Source organism: Myotis yumanensis, unplaced genomic scaffold (genome assembly GCF_028538775.1).
Source record: "Myotis yumanensis isolate MYYU_CA2020_CCGP unplaced genomic scaffold, mMyoYum1.0.hap1 SCAF_19, whole genome shotgun sequence".
NCBI lineage: Eukaryota > Metazoa > Chordata > Mammalia > Chiroptera > Vespertilionidae > Myotis > Myotis yumanensis.
In genome coordinates, this window is record NW_027223770.1 from 8,914,987 (window position 1) to 8,934,341 (window position 19,355).

Genomic DNA, 19,355 nt, shown 5'->3' on the forward strand with positions numbered 1-19,355 from the left:
CAGAGCGGGTGGGAGAGAGCAGTGCAGGGCGGGGATGGAGGGTCCACAGAGGTGGTGTCAGGACAGCACGCGATGCAGGTCAGCAAGGCAGGGCCGGGGCAGGATGGGCAGGGAGGCTCCCTCCCCCTCCCAGGGGCCAGCCAAGCACCGAACTACATCGCGGCCCTGGGGTGGGGGTGGGGGGGCTCCCCAGGCAAGGGCAAGCAGAGTCAGCACCGGGGCGGGGGCAGAGATCCATGCAGACACGGGGTGGCATGCAGACCCTCATTAGTTCACTCATTCATCCCATCATTCTTTCCTTAGCGCATTCATTTCTTCCTGCCCCAGTCCACACAGTCATATCTTCCTCAGTTCATTCATTCAACAGTCCTCCCATTGGTCCCTTCGCCCATGCCCGCGGCCAGCCACCATGCTTTCATTCACACCTGCATTGACTCTCACCCCTTCCCTGACTCCGTTATGCATGCGTGGTCATTCCTTCCTTCACGACCATCCTGTTTTAAATGTGCGCCCTGTCCACATTTTCCCTCCCCCCTCTCCTTCCTCCGTTTTTGCCATTTGGTCTACTTTCTATTTTACCTACTCATCTTGCTTTCTGTCTCCTCTGGCTGGACTGCCACCGCCACAATGCAGGGACTTTACTTTATTCGTGGCTGTATCCCCAGCACCTACACACAGTCGGGGCTCAGAGGTACTTGTTGAACGTAAGAGTGAATTCATTAGCTCAGACATGGATCCCTTCTCCTCACTTCCCTCCTGCCTTTCTGCTTATCCCTGCACCGGTCCATTCCTTTGTCCACTTAGGTGTTTTTTTCCTTCATCTGTTTGTTCGCTTGCTCCTTCCTTTAACAAACATTCGCTAACATCTGCTCTTTGGAGGACTCCATGCCGAGTGCTCATTTGAAAAGAACGTAAAAAACACATGGTGGATACCCATGGCCCCATTTCAAAAACGAGGTCACGGAGGCTTCGCTTCCAACCCCTGCTCCTGGGCTCCCAAAGCTCCAGGTGCTCCCCGAGAGCAAGGCTCCATGGGACACGGGGTTCAGCAGAGATAACCCCATGTCCAGGCTGCAGGACTTCTCAGCGCCTTTGGCCGGCCCTGGCCTGGGGCCAGCGTGGAAAGACTCTGTGGCTGGGTTCATCGGGCACGCCCGCCGGAAAATTGCAAACCTGACTGCTCCTCAGCTGTGGGCAAGTCCCTAAAGCCCCCCTAGGTTTCAGTGGCCCCATCTCGAAAATGAAGGTGATGCTACTTTGTGACTCACCCTGCCCCTCTCACCTCGGGCTGCTGGGAGGATTCGGTGAGAAGAGCCACAGAGCACAGGGTGTGGGCAGGGCCCCGGGGCCGGGAGGCAGGCTGACCTCATTTCAGGGCCTGACTGCCTGACTTTCCGGCTGTGTGACTATGGTCAGGTGGCTCGACGTCTCGGAGCCTCCCTGTTCTCCTCTCTAAAATGGGCGCAAGCAGACCTTCCTTGTGGGGCTGAGAAAAGGAACAATCAAGACAAATACTGTCCTGTCTCGGATGATTCTAAAGTTGGTCATCTCCAGCCACATCTTCTTGGCTGAGAGCCAGGCGTGTGTGTCCAGTTGCCCCCTCGGCACCTCCCCGGCACCTTTTCAAACTTAGTTCTGCTAAAGCACAGCTCCGATCTGTCCCCGCCTGAACCCGCGCCTCCTGAAGCCTCTTTGTTGGAGTTACTGAAGCTCTGTCCTTCCCGCTGCTGGCGCCACCAACCCCCGAAACGCGGGCTTCACTCCTTCCCTCAGAGCCCATGCCTTGTCTCTCAGTAAACCCAGTCACCCCTGCCTTCAAATACATCCCACACCGGAGCCTTCCTCCCCCACTGCCCCGATTCTCCCCAGTCCAAGCCGCTGTATGTCTCCCGCCTGGACGATGGCAGTAGCCTCATGGCCGGTCTCTGCTTCTGGCCTTGCCTGCTGTCATCTGTTCCCCGCATGGCAGCCAGAGGGGTCCTGCTCAGTGCAAGTCAGCTCGCATCCTCCTTCTGCCGCAAATCCTCCCCTGGCTCCCCAGGCTCCCTTGGCATAACAGTCCTGGCCATGACCTGCGAGGCCCTACGTGGCCCGCACAGGCCCCCTGGCACTCCACTCCAGCCACCCTCACCTGCTTGCTGTTGCTCAGACATCCCCAACGCTGCCAGCCTTAGGGCCTTTGCATTTGCTGTCCCCTCACCTGGAGAAGGACCTAGCCACGCCTGGACGGTCCCAGAGGTTCCTCCCTCCTTTCTTTTAGATCTCTGTGCAGATGTCACCTCCTCGGGGAGACCTTCCCAGCCCCCCGGAACGCTGCCCTCCGTTCCCATCCTCATTCTTGCTCAGTGTTCCTCCTGGCACCCAGCGCTGCCCGGCCTGATGTATCATCTGCACACTTTCTTCGCTCCCTGTCACCTCCCACTGGGCCGTCAGCCCACGAGGACAGAGATCTTGACCACTTTGCTCATGGCCGTACCCCAAGCGTCTAGAACGGTGCCTGGCACACAGCAGGCCCTCACGACCGCGTTTCCATTGGTCATTGGCATCCCCCAGGCTGCCTGGCCCAGGAATCTGCAGCCAGGTGGGTGGGGACCCATCATGATCCCCTCTCCCCCCACTCCACTGGCTCAGATTCCTCTGACTGTTCTCACTTGGGTCCTGCTCTCTCTCTGTTCGAATTTATTTTTAAAATATATTCTTATTGATTTCAGAGAGGAAGGGAGAGGATGAGAGAGAGACAGAAACATCAATGATGAGAGCGAATCATTGATGAGCTGCCTCCTGCATGCCCCCCGACTGGGGATCGAGCCCACAATCAGGGCATGTGCCCTGACCAGGAATTGAACCGTGACCTCCTGGTTCATAGGTCAATGCTCAACCACTGAGCCACGCTGGCTGGCTCTCTCTGTTAGAACTTAGAACCCAAGGGCTGTGGACTTCCTCTACCCTGTGTCAACTGCCTTGACCCCAAGAGCTGAGGAAATCGAGGCACAGAGCTGCAGCGGTTGATGTGGGAGGAGCAGGGAGGGGATGGGTCCCTGGGCCCCTGTAATGTTCCAGCCAATCATATGGAAAGTTCCCCGGGGCCTCCAGGCAGCCTCCTGCTGATGTCTGATTTATCTTGTTAATTGAGTGTGTGCGTATTGATTTTTTCCCTTGACAACAGTGTTCTTCCAGGGCAGGCCTGAGAGGGGATGACTTAGAGAGGAAATCCCAGCTCCTGTTCCTGCCTCCGCTACTGAGTGCTGGTCTCCTCCTCCCAGGGCCTCAGTTTCCCTGTCTGCAAAATGGGGGCTCATGAGAGGTGATCTTCAGGTCTGATGTGCCTGAAGTAGCGCCCTTAGCCTCCTGCTGAGGGTCAAGGTGCTCTGTTACCTGGAAGGTGTGAGCCCTGGATGGGAAGGGAAGGAAAGAGAAGGGATGGGAACTCGCTTTATTTAACCACCTCTGTGGTTAAATAAAGATTCACTTTATTTAACCACCTCTGTGGTTAAATAAAGCGAGCAGGATCAGGTGTGGGAGTTGCAGATCGAAGTGGTTAAAACAACTCAGAAGTCTCACAGGCCCTGTGCAAATTCTGGATCCACATATAGCCTCAGTGTTCTCATCTGTAAAATGGGGGTAGTAACACCGACTGTGGGACAAAGTGAGATACTGCATGTCAGGGGCGCTTATCAGAGCGCTGGGCTAGAGTAAGTGCTAGATGACTGTTAGCTAAGATGCTTGTTGTTATGACACACATTACCCACATTCAGCCTCTCCCAGTCCTTGTTCACTTTGCAAACTCCTATGCATCCAGCAAAACCCTCCCCAAGCTCATCTCCTCCAGGAAGTGCTTTTCTGTTCACTGCTATACACAGCTTTTTGTTGCATGTCTATCCTTGTACTGTGATTCAGTTATTTGTTCTTGTTCTTAATCTTCCTCACTGGTGGATGGCTGTCAGGAGGATAAGGACCAGATCGGTGTTACCAGTACCAGGCACAAAGCCTGGCACAAGGGAGGCATCTGCAACTGAAACAGGTAACCTACTTGGCACAGGTCAGGGCTCCAATGGAGTGGGAAGGAGGAGGAGTCCGTGTTCACGGAGAGGGAGTGGAGGCCGTATCAGGAGCCAAAGCTCACACGGGGCCCCGGGGGTAGGGGCGGGGACAAGGTTCCTAAGGGCAGCGTTGGCCAGCTCTACAACAAAGGACTCTGGGAGCTCCTCTGGGCCCGGTCAGAGCCAGCCCGCCCAGCCAGCCCTCTCTCCAGGGCTCTATTTACCAGGTATCGATTTTCCTGCCTGTTTACTGGTAGTTATTAAAGGCTGCGTCCCTGGAGTCCTTTTCAAACGAGATTGGAACCTGGAGAGCCGGAGTAATTAGGGCAGCTGCTGTCCTCCCGCCAGGCCCTGCGCCCCACAACGCCCGCTGCTGCCCGCCCGTCCACCTCTCCCGCTCGCGCTGGCCCTGCACCAGGCCGAGGGGGGCCAGCCGGTTCCCTGGTGACCTGCCTGGACTGCAATCTCGAGATGTTCAAGGGAGCAGAGGCGGAAATACGCCTTCTCCTCCACTGTGGCCTTGGCCTAGATTTTCAGCCAGAACAATGGGTCTAAGATGGGGCTGGAGGTTCTTCAGCCTGGGAGCCGGGGAGGGCCTCAGCCCGGGGCTTGGAGGGCGGCTGGGCTCTCTCACTGATTCCCTCTGCGGCTGGGTGTCCTTGAGCAGGCCGCGCCCCTCCCGCCTCCTGGGCCTTGAGGGCACCCAGCTGTGCTGGCCGAGAGGGCCTGTCCCCATGGCAGTGAGGAACACCGGTCAGGCACGCTCCATTTCTGGGCCTGTTTTTGTGCGTCTGCTTTTGTTGTCTGTCCCCCACCCCCTCCTCCGTTCCTTAGGAATGTTTGGTTGAAAAATTCCAATCTGGTTCCAGCTGAACCGAGGGGAAAGAGGCTTTGGCCACATGTCAGCGGGAGGATTGCAGGAGCTGGGCCCCTGGGACCGGGTGTGGGGGCGGCCGCAGCCACCGCAGCCAGTGACCAGTTCACGCCTGGGGCAGAGACGAGAGAGAGATGGGGACCCAGAGAGATAGGGAGAGATAGGCACAGAGACAGAGACCACATGCCAGAGAGACTGCCAGAGGCCAAGATCAAAGTGGGAGCCGCTGAGGCAGATAGAGGACAGCTGCGGCGGAGAGAGAGCCAGTTTGGGAGACATAAACACAATCCCGAAACCTCGAGGCTGAGGCGGTAGAGTTAGAACAAGAGAGTGAGGCCAGGAGATGGGGAGAGCGGAGAGGAGAGACAATGAGGGCGGACAGTAGCCACGGGACTGTCCATAGAGCCAACGTTGACCGAGCACCCATAATTACCAGGTGCTGCGCTCAGTACTTTCCTTGCACGAACTCGTTTTATGCTCACGTGGTTTCTTCCAGGGAGGGACCAGCATTTATTTCTGTTTTACAGATGAGGCAACCAAGACCCAGAGAAGTGTTATCTTGGGGGGCTGGGAAGGATGCTCCATTCATGTGGTCAAGGAAAGGCCAGGAATGGACTGGTGCTAAGGGGTTCAACGCAGCTAAGTGGTAGCCCGGACTAGGATACCTCCAGCGACAGGGAACTCACTACCTCAGCTTTGCCCTCAGTTTTGCTGTGAGAGGTTCCTGCTCTGAGAATGTGGTTCCAATCTGACCCTCTGCCTACAGGTGGGGGTGTGGGTGTCTCAGGACCCAGCTTTTTGCCTTAAAAAGAAGCTATCTCTGAGAGAAAGGGGGGGCCCTGAGCCCTCCTGCCTGCCCCTCAGCCTCCAAAGGGTTCCTTCCCCAGCCCAGCAGGGAACCCTCCCCCAGGGGTGGCTTCCCGGAGGGAAGTGACCTCAGCTTGGGGGCACACAGACCCTGACGGGAAGGGGGGCCTGTGGGAGGCAGTCATGGGACATCCTGTCAGGTGGGGGAGTCCCGCTGCCGGCGGAGGCCTGTGCCTAGGGGTTGGGCAGAGGGTTAAGCATGAATTGAGCACCCACTGGATGCCGGGCCCCAGAAGGGACTTCACCGAATCCTCCACCAACCCAGCAGTAATCATAACAACTGTTTGCATTCAGAGAACACACCTTTGTGACCCAGCACCTCTCCCTTCACGTGCCCCCCCCCCCCCAACTGATGACCCTCATGGCTGGCTGACCCCCAGGACACCTTGGGAGACACGGAGGTCTGGCTGGGGCAGTGGGCGGGCGGGGATCAGAACTGCAGTCTATGGCCAGGCGCCACCCCTCCGCCCTGTGATCAATAATCCCGCAGTGTTCTGTTTCCACCAAACTCTCCCAGTGGACTTGTCAAGCTGAGCAACAGCCCATTAGCGGTTTCTGCACATTTGAGGCTGGCCGGGCTCCTCAGGGAGGGGGCGGGGGTCTCCAGTCATGCCCAGGAAGGCCGAGGGGCTGCAGGGCAGTCAGAGAGGACACCACCTTCAAATCGGTTTTGAAAGGCCCTCACCCTGGAGGCCGCTGGCAGCCGGAAGCCGGCTCTCCCCCCTTTACGGTTCTGTGTGGGGTCTTCCCAGTCATCTGGCTCCCAATCCATTTGGGTTTTTAAAATTTATTCTTATTTTTATTTTTTGAAATATATTTTTTATTGGTTTCAGAGAGGAAGGGAGAGGAAGAGAGAGAGAGAAACATCCCTGATGAGAGAGAATCATTGATCGGCTGCCTCCTGCACATTCCCTACTGGGGATGAGCCCGAAACCTGGGCACGTGCCTTGACCGGGAATCAAACCTTGACCTCCTGGCTCATAGGCTGATGCTCAACCACTGAGCCACGCCGTCTGGGTTCCATTTGGGTTTAGACCCCCTGGGCCAGTGGCAACATCCAAGGGCAGGAAATGACCAGGCATTTAAACATTGGGGTGGACTCGCTCAAGCCTGGATTTCAACGATACCAAAGTATCCAAAGATGTGGCCACCAGATTGGCCTTTCTGGCAACAGTTAATGGAAGCTGAGTCACAGTGGCCTCATTCATGTCTTCAAGTATTTATTGAGCACCTACTGTGTGCCGGGTGCTAGAGAACAACATTTGAAAACCTTTGCCATCCCAGCCACTGCACACACTTCTGTTAGCTGCCCAGGCCTGTAACCATCTGAATTCCCAGTCTCTGTCTAGATGGGGAAACTAGTTGAGAAAGAGAGAGAGAGAGAGAGCCCAAATCACTTACAAATTAGAGCTACATCTCGACCCCAGGCCCCTTAACCCCCATTCCCACAGCACCAGGTGGCTAGCACCTGGAATGAACGAAGCTTTGTTCCCCAGAAGAAAGGCGTGGGGAGGGCTCCACAATGGTGCGATTTCGGGTAAGTTCTAGGCTTCCCCTGGTGCACTCGGCTTGCATTCGGAGGGAGAGGGGACGAGGGCTAATGGCGGCAGGGCCAGCCTGTCACCGGGAGAGGAGGTGGCTGTGCCGTGGCTGCTGGCAGGACCGTCGTGGCTGCCAGTGCCGCCTCCTTTGATTGCCTCGTCCTTTGTTCTGCGTTTCAGGGCGCTCAGCTCCAGGCCTGGTGCCAGACTCCCTCCGGGACCCCGTCACCTGCCGGCCACTACTGCCTGGGCAGGTGGAGGTGGCAGCCTAGCGCAGCTCCGGGGAGACAATGGGAGGAGCCCAGAGAGGCAGGCATTTGGCTCCAGTGGACGCAGCCACACAGGACCTGGGGCTCCTGAGGCCCCAGGGTCGGGAATAGCCCCCATCCCGGCACCTCCTCAGTGTGCAGCCTCCTGTGGCTCCTGTCACTTCACCCGCCAGAATAGAAGGCGTGGAGGGCAGCAGTCTGTGTCTTCCTACTCACTCTGCATCCATGGTACTAAGGACCGTGTCTGGCACACAGTAGGTGCTCATTAAATTCCCGCTGAACAAATGAATGAATACTGACCGAAATCCCACGAGATGGGTGCTGTAGTTGGACCCATATTAGAGGAGGAAACTGAGGCTGAGGGAGGGAATACGGTTTACCCAAAGTCACATGCTCCCTTCCCCCACCCCCCATCCCCGGAGAACGGCTAGGAAGTCTGGAGTCTGGGCCTCACCAACGAGGCTCCCTGAGGCAGACAGTTCCAGATCCAGGGCCCCATGTTCTTGGCTGGAATCAGTCAGGGGCAGCTGGGAGGCTGGATGGGATGGTGGGGGGGGGGGCAGCTGTCCTGGGGAGCGGTTCCCCCTGAGCGTAATAAAGGCACGAGAGGAAGGAGGAAGACAGATGTGGGGGAGGGAGGTCTGGAGGCCTCTGGGCACCTCCACACCCTGACAACTCCACGCTGAGGAGGAAGCTAGGGACCCCTTGTCCACAGCCTGAATGGCGCCTCCACTGTGACCAGCCCTGCCCATCACCTTCCCTTGCTGGCCCCTCCTCACCGCCTGCTCACCACATCCTCTGTCACCGCCCCATAGAACCCCATGCCTCCCCTCCACTCTCACCTTCACTACCTCGGTCACAGCCCCCACGGCATCCCCATCACCTCTCCCATCACCTCCCCAGGACAGACAGCGCTATTACCCTCCCCATCTGACCCGCTTCTTCGTGCCCCCTCCCTCCACCTTACCACGAATAGCTCCAATCACAGCCCCCATCCCCCCCACCCCAGCTCTCACCACCTTCCCCATCACCTCCCTACTCCAACCCACCACCTCCCATCGCAGCTTCCATCACCTCCCTCATCTCTAGGTCGGACTCTACAGCTCCCTTAGACCCGTGAGGCTGGAGGGCTGGGAGACAGCAGGAGAGGCTGGAGAGGGGAGAGGGGCAGAAACGTGAGGGGAGAGAGGGGCGGGGAGGAGGATCTGACCCAGGATCCCTCCCCCCTAACCCTGCAGGAGTGGGCAGAGCCCTGAGGGCGCTGTCCAAGGTGCTGGGGCAGGCGGGGTGGGCGTGGGGTGGGCGCTGCCAACCTGGATCTGAATCTCCGACCCACCTCGTCCTTGCTTGGGCCGGTGGCTCCCTCTGAGCCTCAGCCTTGCTATTGACAAATGGGGCGATGCCTGCGGGCTGGTGGAGAGAGCCGGCCGGACTGTAAGAAGTGTCTGCATCAGCTCCAGCTCGGGCCTCTGAGGACCCATAATTAACAAGGCTGGTTCTGCAGCGTGGCTCTGGGTCCCTTGGGGCCTGACCACTAAAAAGCAGCAGCTGGCAGCCCCGCCAGGCCCCATGGGACCCAAGAGGCCTCCCTCCCCCCCTCCCTCCTCCTCTTTCTTCTGTCACAGCTCCCTTCCCACCCGGGCCCCAGGCCTCCTCCGGGACCTGCTGACACGGTTCCCTCCGCCTCAAGGTGTTCCTCAAACCACACAGACCCTCTGAGGACTCCCCCTCCGGGAAGCCCTCCCTCTCAGAGGCCTCAGGCACACACCTCGCCCATCGCCCGGCCAAAGGCACCTCTCCTATGAGGCATTTACATTGTTCCTACTTGAGCGCGAGTGCTCATGATGTGCAAAGTGATGTTCTTTGTGCTTTACCTGTATTCCCTCATTTAATCCTCACACAACCCTCTCGGGTACGGCCTATTCTTATTCCCCTTTTAGTTCAGGGAGCTGAGGCTCCGGGAGGTGGAGGGGCTGTGGCCACAGAGCCAGCCAAGATCGCCATCTGTGGCCTCGCGGTCAGAGGGCTCAACTGCCATTCCCATCATTTTCCCTGCCTTTGCCTCCACTGGGCTCCTACACCCACGAGGCAGGGGTCCCCAGACCTAGCCCCGGGCCTGGCACTGAGCAGGCACCTCTGACTGTAAATAAAAGTGAGGATGGACTGATGGCGTCAGAAGAGACTCCGGAGCCAGACGAGCAGCCAGAGGCCAAAGGGGGCGGGGGGGTGGGGGTGGGGGAGGCTCTGTAATGGTGGAAATGGAGGCGGTGTGACAGGTGGGAATGAACGACACCCATGTGTGGACGAACCTGCACCACATGGGACAGACACCTCCCCACCCAAACGTGCCTGACCCTCTCGCCCCGATGTTAGGCCCAGCACCCTGCCTCCATGCTTGGCTGGGAGAGGGTCCCAAAGGGTCCTGCAACTAGGGGGCTAGAAACCCTGACGACAGGTCCCAACTCAGCTCTCAAGGGAGAAGGGAGAGGGGACTTTCTCAGCCCAGCATTGAAGGTCACCTTGTTCTTTATCCCTGAGAACTGTTTGCAAGGCCTGGGTTCCACCTTGGGATGGCTTGGCTGTGTTACCTTGGGCAGGTTACTCACCCTCTCTGAGCCTCAGTCTTCTCTCTGTACAATGGCCTGCCTAGGAGTCTACATTCTGGCAGTGTTTTCCCTGGTGGTGCCTGCTCCTCCATCCGGGCACCCCCCCTCCCCAAGTCTCCAACAGTCCGAGCGTGTCTTCAGACAGATGTGACCATAAAGGCAGGGATCAGGCCTGAGTGGAGCCCAGGCCACCCCTCCAAGGGATGGTGTCGGCTCAGGAGATGCTGAAGCAGGGCCGCCTGTTGCTCCAGCCTGGCAGCTTGGGAGCGCAGGCTCGGTCGTGTTTTGAGCCTCGGGGACAGCAGGTGTGGACAGTCCCCAGCCCGGCCTCCCCCAGCCTCAGCTGTCCCAGCTACAGAACGGGCAGAGGCTGCCAGACGTCCCCTCCAGCCGCAGAGGGAGAGGAGGATGGGGGACACCGGCAGTCAGAAAGGTGCCCCTCCGCCCTGCCCCCAGCCCCCAGCCCCCAGCCCCGGGAGTCCAGGGAGGAACCCGGAAATTGCCTAGAAAGTGGCTAAGTCACGTCTCTGTCCAGCTGTGGGGGCTGCATGGAAAGCCAGGCTCCGGGGGAGGGGCTGGGGCTGGCAAATGACCCTCAGGGAAGCTGAGGCCTCACGGGGGGTCATGTGGCCCAGGGTCACAGCATTCCCCTCCACATGGACCTGCCAGGCTTCAAAGGGAACCTCACGTGCTGTGGGGGGCAATGGCAGCAGCCCATGAGGGAGAGGTGAGGGGGCGCCAGCTGAGCAAGCAGCGGCCCCAGCCTGCGGTCCAAGCCTGTCCCCTGGCTTTCCTCTACGGGTGGTGTGCACGTGGGCCGGGGCCGTGTGTGTGCCCGCACACGCGTGGGCGCCGACTCCGGCACACACCACAGGCAGGCATCTCAGCATACGCCGCGCCAGGCGTGCGTGGCACCAGCACTGGCTTGCCCCACGTGCAGGATAAGAACACGATGGGCAGGGGTTGGCACACGGCAGCCCAGGCCACTGCCTTCTGCCTGCTTTTGCGCAGCTCATGAGCTGAGAGTGAGAACACGGCCGCGTTCATTCATCTACACACCGTGCATGGCTGCTCCTACGCTGTTGGCGAGCTGTGTCAACAGAGACTGTGGGGCCCACACAGGCTAAAATATGTCCTGTCTGACGACCTTGGAAAGTCTGCTGGCTCCAATGTTAGGGCACTAGCAAAGCTGGCCATGCTGCTGCATCCCCCAAGTTCAAGTTCAGCCTCAATGGACGTATCAAGAATTTTATAATGACACGATCTAGATTGAAGCTGTGTCTATTTCAGTACATACATGCAAGCTTTGGGTTTTACAGTGTTATATTGTTTTGTGGGGGGGGAGGGAGGGAGAGAGAAAAAGAGGGAGGGGGAGAGAGAGAGAGGAGAGAGAGAGAGAGAGAAAGAGAAGAGAAGAGAAGAGAAGAGAAGAGAAAATATTTTTAAGACTTAGGATCTGCCACTCGTCTTGTGCATCCATAATATTCAGCACACGTTAGGCACATAGTCAAGGTTTGAGGGATAAAATAACAGGCCTGGTTCTTTCCATCAACCCAACAACCTTCCTCGCAAAGCAACACTGTTGTCCATTTCACAGATGTGGAAACTGAGGCCTGGAGAGGTGAGGACACCTGCCCGAGGGCCTTCCCTGGACCATTAACAATGAGGACAAGATGTCCTGGGAGAAGTGGGCGCACTATGACATGTCCGGTGGGAGGCATCGGGCCCTCCCTCTAGCAGTTTTCCAGGCTTTCTAGGTCCCCCACCGGCCCACAGGTTCCCAGTCTTCCTCCCTCCCCCGGAGGGATGAGGGCTTTTTTCCCTTTTCCGGCAAACAGGCAGGTGTGGAGTGAGCAGTTCCGGGAGGGGGTGTGGGGAAGTGAGGAAGCTGACCTCTGGGGGACCCGGAGAGGCTGCACATGGCAGAGGTGCGGCTGAGAGGAAGGGCCTGCTGAAGGGGGTGTGGAGGAGCGAGGAACCCAAATGGGGGTGCTGTGAAAAGGGCCCCAACATGGGGGGGATCAAAGACAAATGGGCCAGCGAGGCAGCCTTGGGGGGGCCTACCCCTGTTCTAAGGAACCCAACTCCCCAAACCAGACCCTGGAACATTTCCATCCAGCACCCACTCTGAATCTGCAGAAAACACCAAACTCCGAGCCGCGAGAAAAGCTGCCTCCTGCGGCCGACCTCAGCCTCCGGGAGAAACCAGAGCACGCGGCAGGGGCACCGGCCTCTGGAAGATGGGCGCGAGGATGCGATGGTGACTTGTTCGAAACATTTAAAGTCCTTTCGTGGCCGTCCAGGCCGGGCTCCCACCTCCTCTTGTGTGGCCTTCCTCACAATTACGGCACCAAACGCAACGGATTCGAACGTCCTCTCCTTCCTGCCAAAGGGCCTTTGCACTGTTCCCCTGCCCGGAACACTGGAGCCCTTCGCTTACTCCTCAAACTCCTGCTCTGACATCCCTTCCTCAATGAGCCTTCCGTGACCACCCCTAGGCCAGGTTTATTTCATGTTCGCAGACCGGCAGCTGATGATCTGTGAGATTACGTGGGTGTTTGCTCTCCGCCTACGCCGGCTACACCGGGACCTCCAGCCGAGGTCCCCCAGTGGCAACCCTCTGCTCAGGGCCGGCTCCTTGCAGTGGCCTCGTGCTTAGCACAGGGTTGGCCACACGGCAGGAAATGAATAAACGATCATGTGGTGGCGTGAATGAAAGCTTGGCACACCAGTGACCGCAGTCAAAGCCTGGAGTTATGGGAACATAGATGTTCTGAGAAGTAACGTCAATAAACCATTTGTGACGGGTTCGCCTGCGTTCCCACACTCGGTGACCATGCGGCGGGCGCCACGCCGTGTTCTGGAGCGGAGCGACCCTCAGCACTTCGCGATGACGGCCCGTCCTGGATCTATCTGTCCCATGTGTCAGCCATGGTGGCTCCTGAGCACTGGCAATGGGCTAGCACGACCGAGGAACTGAACTGTAAACTGAGTTTAACTTTAATTCATGTAAATTTAAACAGCCACCTGGGTCCGTGGGAGAAGGGATGTGTCCTACTGTCTCCATGTGGCCCTGCCATCCAGGGACTCCCAGGACGGCCCCCACACCCCCACCAGCTGGCCCTTGGGATCGAACAGGACAAGGATTCTTCGGCCGCCTCCATGAGGTGGGGCCTCATCCCCCCACCCCCCACTGCCCACCAGCTTGTCACAGAGACCACCGGGCAACGACTCGGGGAGACCTCTGCGGTGACGGCACGTCTCCAGGACAAAAAGGCCGGGACTGGACCTCCCCATTTTGATCACTATTGTCACCCATCACACCGCCACCAAGACTGCCACCAGCCTCATTCTCTCCATCGCCACCGCGCCATCTCATCAACCCCAAGACAACCACCAACACAGCCGTCAGCAACACAGGCACAACTCCCACCACCAACTCTATCTCCTCCGTCATTCCCGCCCCGCCCCCCATCAACGCCACCAGCATCATGCCGCCCGACACCACCACCACGTGGAGCCGGTAGAGGGTCCCAGTGCAGAGGGTTGGCTGTGGAAGTCAATGGCCTGGGCTTGAATCCCAGCTCTGACTTTAAATCACTTAGCTGCTGTGAGTCTCAGTTGCTCGCTCTGTAAAATGGGTTGGCTGCTAATACTAACACACTCATAAGACGTAACTGCCCGTGATGGGAAAAAATCAAGTGAGGGAGTGCATGGGAAGTCCTTTCACTGCGATAACTGAGTGCTAGTGTCCTACGTTCTGTGCTCAGTGAGCCCAGTTTTGTTCAATCCTCACACGGCGGTGAGAGCTATGAACCCATTCTACAGATGAGGAAACAGCCCCGGAGAGGTGATGACGTAACTGGCCGAAGGCCCTCAGCTAAGAGGCTGGATTGGGACTGAACTCTTAAACAGGACGAGGCCAGGCTGTCCCTTTTTGGGGGGGAAGAGAGGGGAGGTGGGATCAGCAGGCTGGCCTTCCTGAAGCCCCAGGCTCCCACCTTAGAGGTGGTGTGAGGGAGTGATGCTGGTTGCGTTTGTCTCAGCCTGGCCCGCGGGTGGAGGGGGATGGGGTGGGATGGGGTGGGATGGGGTGGGGTGGGGGGCCAGTCCGCTCACCTGTGTCCTGGCGAAACTGGTGCATGGACTGCAGGTCGATGATGTAGGGCACCAGCTGGGCATCCACCTGCCCCAGGACCACGGAGCCGCGGGCGTCCTCCTTCAGCACGTTCTCGATGTGGTGGCACACGGTGGCCGAGTAGGGCCGCCAGCGGTTGTGCTCATTCAGCCACTCCCACACCACCACGCGGGCCACGTTCTGCGGCGGGAAGCCCAGCCCGTTCACCTGCATCATGACGCCCTGGCCTGGCCGGGACATGGCCGCTGCCGCCTCAGGGGCCAGGACCCCGCGGTGACCGGCCCAGCGCCTGGGCCTGGGCCGAGGAGCAGGCGGGGGCCGTCCCCTCTCCCCAGGGAAGCAGCGAGGCCTGTGTGGCCTCCGTCCTCGCTGCCTGGCCTCCAGGAGGCCCAGCGGCCTCAGTTACATGAGTGTGGGAGGGTTCCAGGCTCCTGGCGCTGTCTCAGGTGACGGTGCTAGTGCTGCTCGGACAGCAAGTGTCTTTCTTAGGACAAACGTTGCTCTCAATTCCTTGGATCCCACGGCCCAGCGCAGGGAGTGAGGCAGCCGCCCCTGCTCTCGGTCCAGTCTCTCCCCGGCTGGTCTGTCCTTCTTCCCGGTCAGCGCAGGGCCTGTCCCCCGGAGGCGGGGCCCCGCCTGCTGCTCCTGCGGCGCCCAGCCAGCCCTCTGCGCTCGCAACTGCGTCCCAGGCCCTGTGCCTGGTCCGGCGGGCTGCTGGCCTCCTCTGGGCCGCCCCACCGACGGCTCCTGCTGCAGGGGCGTCCCTGTCCCCCGGGGCCCTGCTCCCCGCGTCCTGGAAGGCCTGGGGGGCCGAAGAACGCACGGGGGAGGGGGGCGGCGTGTCCCCAGCCGGCCTCCTGGCTGCGGCTCCCGAGCTGCGCGGAGGGCCCAGGGGGCGGGGGCCCGCGGGCACGCCCCACCCCACTCGTGCTCGCGACCTGCCGGGAGACAAGGAGGAGAGAGGGCCCTTTAAGAATAGAGCGCGGCACCCCCTCTCCCCTCCCCGGAGAGCGATCGCCAGAGAACAATGGGGAACCGATGGGGGTGGGCAGCAAGGGGGTGGAGGGGGTCCCGCCGCGGCCCCCAGGGGCAGGCCCGCAGGCAGGGCTGGGCCCGGAGAGGATGCTCGGGGACTCCCGCCGGCGAAGCCCCCTCCTCAGCTTCCCGGGCGCGCTCCTCCCGCCGCCAGGGATGCGGGGTGAGCGGGGATGCGCGGCGCTGCAGGCGCGGCCCAGGCCCCTCGGGGGTCGCGTCCTGGGAGAGGCGCAGCCGGAGCTGGATGGTCCCGGCTCCCGCCCTGGGGGCGAGAGCCCCTCCCCGAGCCCAGCCTCCCAAAGGCGCGTGGGCCCGCAGGAGCCAGGGGTGGGGTCCCTCGGCTCCGCGCTCTCACCGCCTCGCCTCTGCCTCTCCTCTGCCTCCCGATTGCGCTTCGGCACCGCCGCCTCCCGGGCGGGAGGGAGCCGCGGTCCCGCCTCCGCGCCCTCTCCTCCCGCCGCCGCCCGCGCCGGGTCGCCGGGCTTGCCACGCGCGGACAGACTACGCCGCCGACGGACGGACGCGTGAGCCGGCTGCCGGCCGCCGGGATCCCGCGGGTGGGAGGCGGCCGCGGCGCGCTCAGGGGAGGGGAGGGGAGGAGGAGAGGGCGGAGGAGGAAGGGGAGGAGACAGATCGCAGCCGAGAGCGCTCACCCGAGTCCCTGGGGCGCCCTAAATCCTCGCTAGGCCCGCCTGGGACCAGGAGGTCTCCGGACGCCAAGCAGGGCACCAGGCATGGGGTGAGGTGCCCGTGGGTCGCCGGCTGGAAGCTTGGTCATCTTTACATTCCCGGTGCCCAGTCCAGGGCCTGGCATATACTAGGTGCTCAATAAGTGCTTGACGGAATTAATAAGACCCAGAGATGGTCTAAAGAAAGATCTTAAAACCATTCTAGAGAAGCGTTCTCTTCTTCAACTACTCTGGGGGCGGGGAGTGAGGTGGGGCCCATTTCAGAGCGGATGGAATCATGGAATCTGAAGTGAGGCCCAGAGAGGGCAAGAAACAGGCCCAGATCACACAGCAGCTAAGAGCGGCGCCCAAACACCAACCCAGAGCAGATTCTCCTAGAACCCAATTAGCCAGCCCAGAGCTCAATTCCCGGAAGCCCACCCCTGCTCCAGGTGCGTGGAATGGCTGCAGCATCCTGCTGGGGGTGTGGCGGGGACCTGGGCCCGGAGGCAGAGACTTTCCGAGAAGACAAGTGCAAGCCCTCCTCATCTCATTCACAGACGCTTGCAAACAATAGGTGCTCAATAAATGCTGGGTGAGGGCTGGCTGGCTGGCTGGAAAGGGGTGCAGGTGATGGCGGCGGCGCACGTGTTGATGGGATGGCCGCTCTCCCTCCGCTGGCCAGCTGGATGCAGCTGAGGACACACGTCAGCTGGGAGGGGTGGACCCCCCGGGGCCACGGGTGTTTAGATGAGGGAAGATGAAGGATGCATCCGGGAACTCCAGTCTGGGCAGCAGATGGGGGTCAGTGTCCTGTCTGGGAGCCTGCCCAGGGTGGCCCACGCTCCCCTTCCTCCCCAGGGCAGATGGTGATAAACTAGTGGAGGTCATGGGCAGGCTGCTCGGGGGCGCTTTCCCAGAACCTGAACTCCGGTCCCCAGCCAGCGGGAGTGCACCCCCCTTCCCTAGGCCCCTGCTCTGTCCACAGTCCCGGGCCTGATGGGCTTTTCCAGGTTGGGTCACTGATTCTGCTGCTTGGGCCTGCGCAGTCTAGAGAGAGGGGTTCTGACTGAGGGCAGGGCCAGCGCTGCTGGGATAAGGGTGAGGTGCCGGTGGGTCCCCAGGATCCCTGAGCTCTGGGATCTTAGCCTCGGCTCCACCGATGGCTTCCTGGGGAGTCTGTGGAGGCCTCCCTGCCCCTTATACACAGACATGTCTGCATTTTTTCTGGGAAGAAGGGCTCTGTCTTTCAGAGATTCTTCTTAAAGGAGGCTGTGATGCTCAACAACCTTATGTTAGAGAAGGGGACTGGGGATCCCAGGGTGGGAAAAGCCCGGCTCAGGGTCACATGGAAATTTACCAGGAAGTTACAAAGAAGAACCAAGACACCAGACTGTATAATGCCATTTAAGGGCTGAGTCCATGTCACCTCCTTCGGGAAGCCTTCCCTGAACTCATTCCATTTGCCCTTCTCCTCCTTTCCCCATACCTCGATGGGACACACTGTATCACCATTAGCCACTTCAGTGCCGCCCCTGCTAGAGGGGACACCCAGGAGGCCAGGGACTGTGTCTTATCCGTCGTGTACGATGTGGCTGGTGCTCTGTGCATGACGATTATCGGGTGTTGAGGACCTATCATGTGCCAGGCACTACAAGCCAATAGGACAAACCATCAATCATGAACTTAAAATAAATGTGTATGTATTAAATCCCTAGAAAAAGAACTCCGGGGTTTTCTCTTCTGCGTGTTCTTGTCTTGCTTCCTCGCAGCCATGCTATTAGCTGAGGTCATCAGTACGACGAAATCAAACTGGTGAGAGAGGAGAAGGTGATTCGGCCACTTTCCTAGATGTTCGAGCTCCACGTCCAATCTGGGGCGGATCACCCTGGCCTCAGCGGCACGTGAGTGACGGTCACAGTGATGTTCGCACTCTGTGATCATCAATGATTTCAATTTGCCCCTGGAATCATGCTTGGTCACCACAGGGAGAAACCAGATGATGGCTTTGAACATGACCCAAAGGAAGCTGGAGATGCCTCTCTTCTCGGCATTGTGGATGTTCTTGAGAGCGCCGGCCAGGCCACTCAGGGCACCATTATGGCGGCATGGAAAGACGGCAGAGAGAGATGAACTTTTTTTTTTCTCTCTCTTATTCATGATCTATCCATCCCTCTATTCACTCACTCATCTAAACATTCATCTGTGAGCGTACCCTCCGCCCCTCCCTCCTTTCCTCCTACTCAACCATCCCTCCGTCACCAAATACTGGATTCTGTCTACGTGGCAGGCACTGAGCTATGTGCTGAGACATAGAGAAAACCAAAACAGCGTAGTCTAGTGGGAGAGAGAGGGGCAAACCAAAGAATCGCACAAAGTGTGCTTACGGAATGTTGCCAGAGCCATAGGTCTCCCGAGGGTCTCTAACAGGGATTTACTGGGTCTCAGGAACCAGGAAAGGCCTCTCAGAGGAGGTGACGTTTCAGTGACTCCGGGGATGCATAGTCTTAATAGGCGAAGCAGAGGAAGACCAGCGGGAACAGGGAGGCACCAAGGCCCGGGGTGGGAAAGAGCTTGGTGTGTTAGAGCAACGGAGAGGAGGCCAGAGATGGAGCAGGGGTGAGTGTGGAGCAAGACGAAGTGGGCAGGGCCACCACGTGGGCCCCAGACACGCCAGCATGGGTTGGGGAGTTTTATCCTAAGCGCCCTGGGGAATGACTGCAGGGGCAGCCCCACCTTCGGAAACGCTGGTTCAGTTGGCCTGGGAGTCTAGGCTTCAGTAGTTTTTGGCCAGTGGTCCTTTCCTGGATTGGGGGCGTGGGGAGGATTGAAACGGAGAGAGGGTTCAATTAGCCCATCTCCTGGTACTTGGGCCAACAGTACAAATATGAGCTCTCAGGCTTGTATTGGGCCATCGCCTTGTTTATACAACCAGAGATATTTATTGAGCAACTACTATGTGCCAGTCACCAATCTGGGCACTGGGGATAGCGTAGTGAACAAGAGTCCAAAATGTCTGCCCTCCTGGTGCTGACATTTTAGAGTGTGTGTGTGTGTGTGTGTGTGTGTGTGTGGCGGGCAGGGGGTGGGGGGTGGGGGAGGAGGGAGGGGAGGGAAGGATAGAGAATAAACGAACAAGTTCCTAAGTAAAATACATAATATATCATAAAGTGTGAGTGCCCTGGGGGAAAATGGACATCTTACACATTGCTGGACGTAAATTGGTGCCTCCCGGTGGGAATACAGTCTGGCTTTATCTCCTAAAGCTGAGCCCGTGCAGGCCCCTGACCCAGCGCTTCTACCTAAAGTGTGGACCC

The 19,355-nt window shown here is 59.1% G+C and overlaps 1 protein-coding gene across 1 annotated transcript in view; it reads right to left on the reverse strand.

Moving 5' to 3' along the window:
• Positions 1-15,920, reverse strand: part of DTX1 (deltex E3 ubiquitin ligase 1) — a 31,406-nt gene extending 15,486 nt beyond the window's left edge. Inside the window, 2 exon segments of the mRNA XM_070399767.1 lie at positions 14,317-15,273; positions 15,726-15,920. Coding sequence (XP_070255868.1) covers positions 14,317-14,575 — 259 coding nt within the window. The 5' untranslated portion in view covers positions 14,576-15,273; positions 15,726-15,920.
• Positions 15,921-19,355: the final 3,435 nt, after the last annotated feature.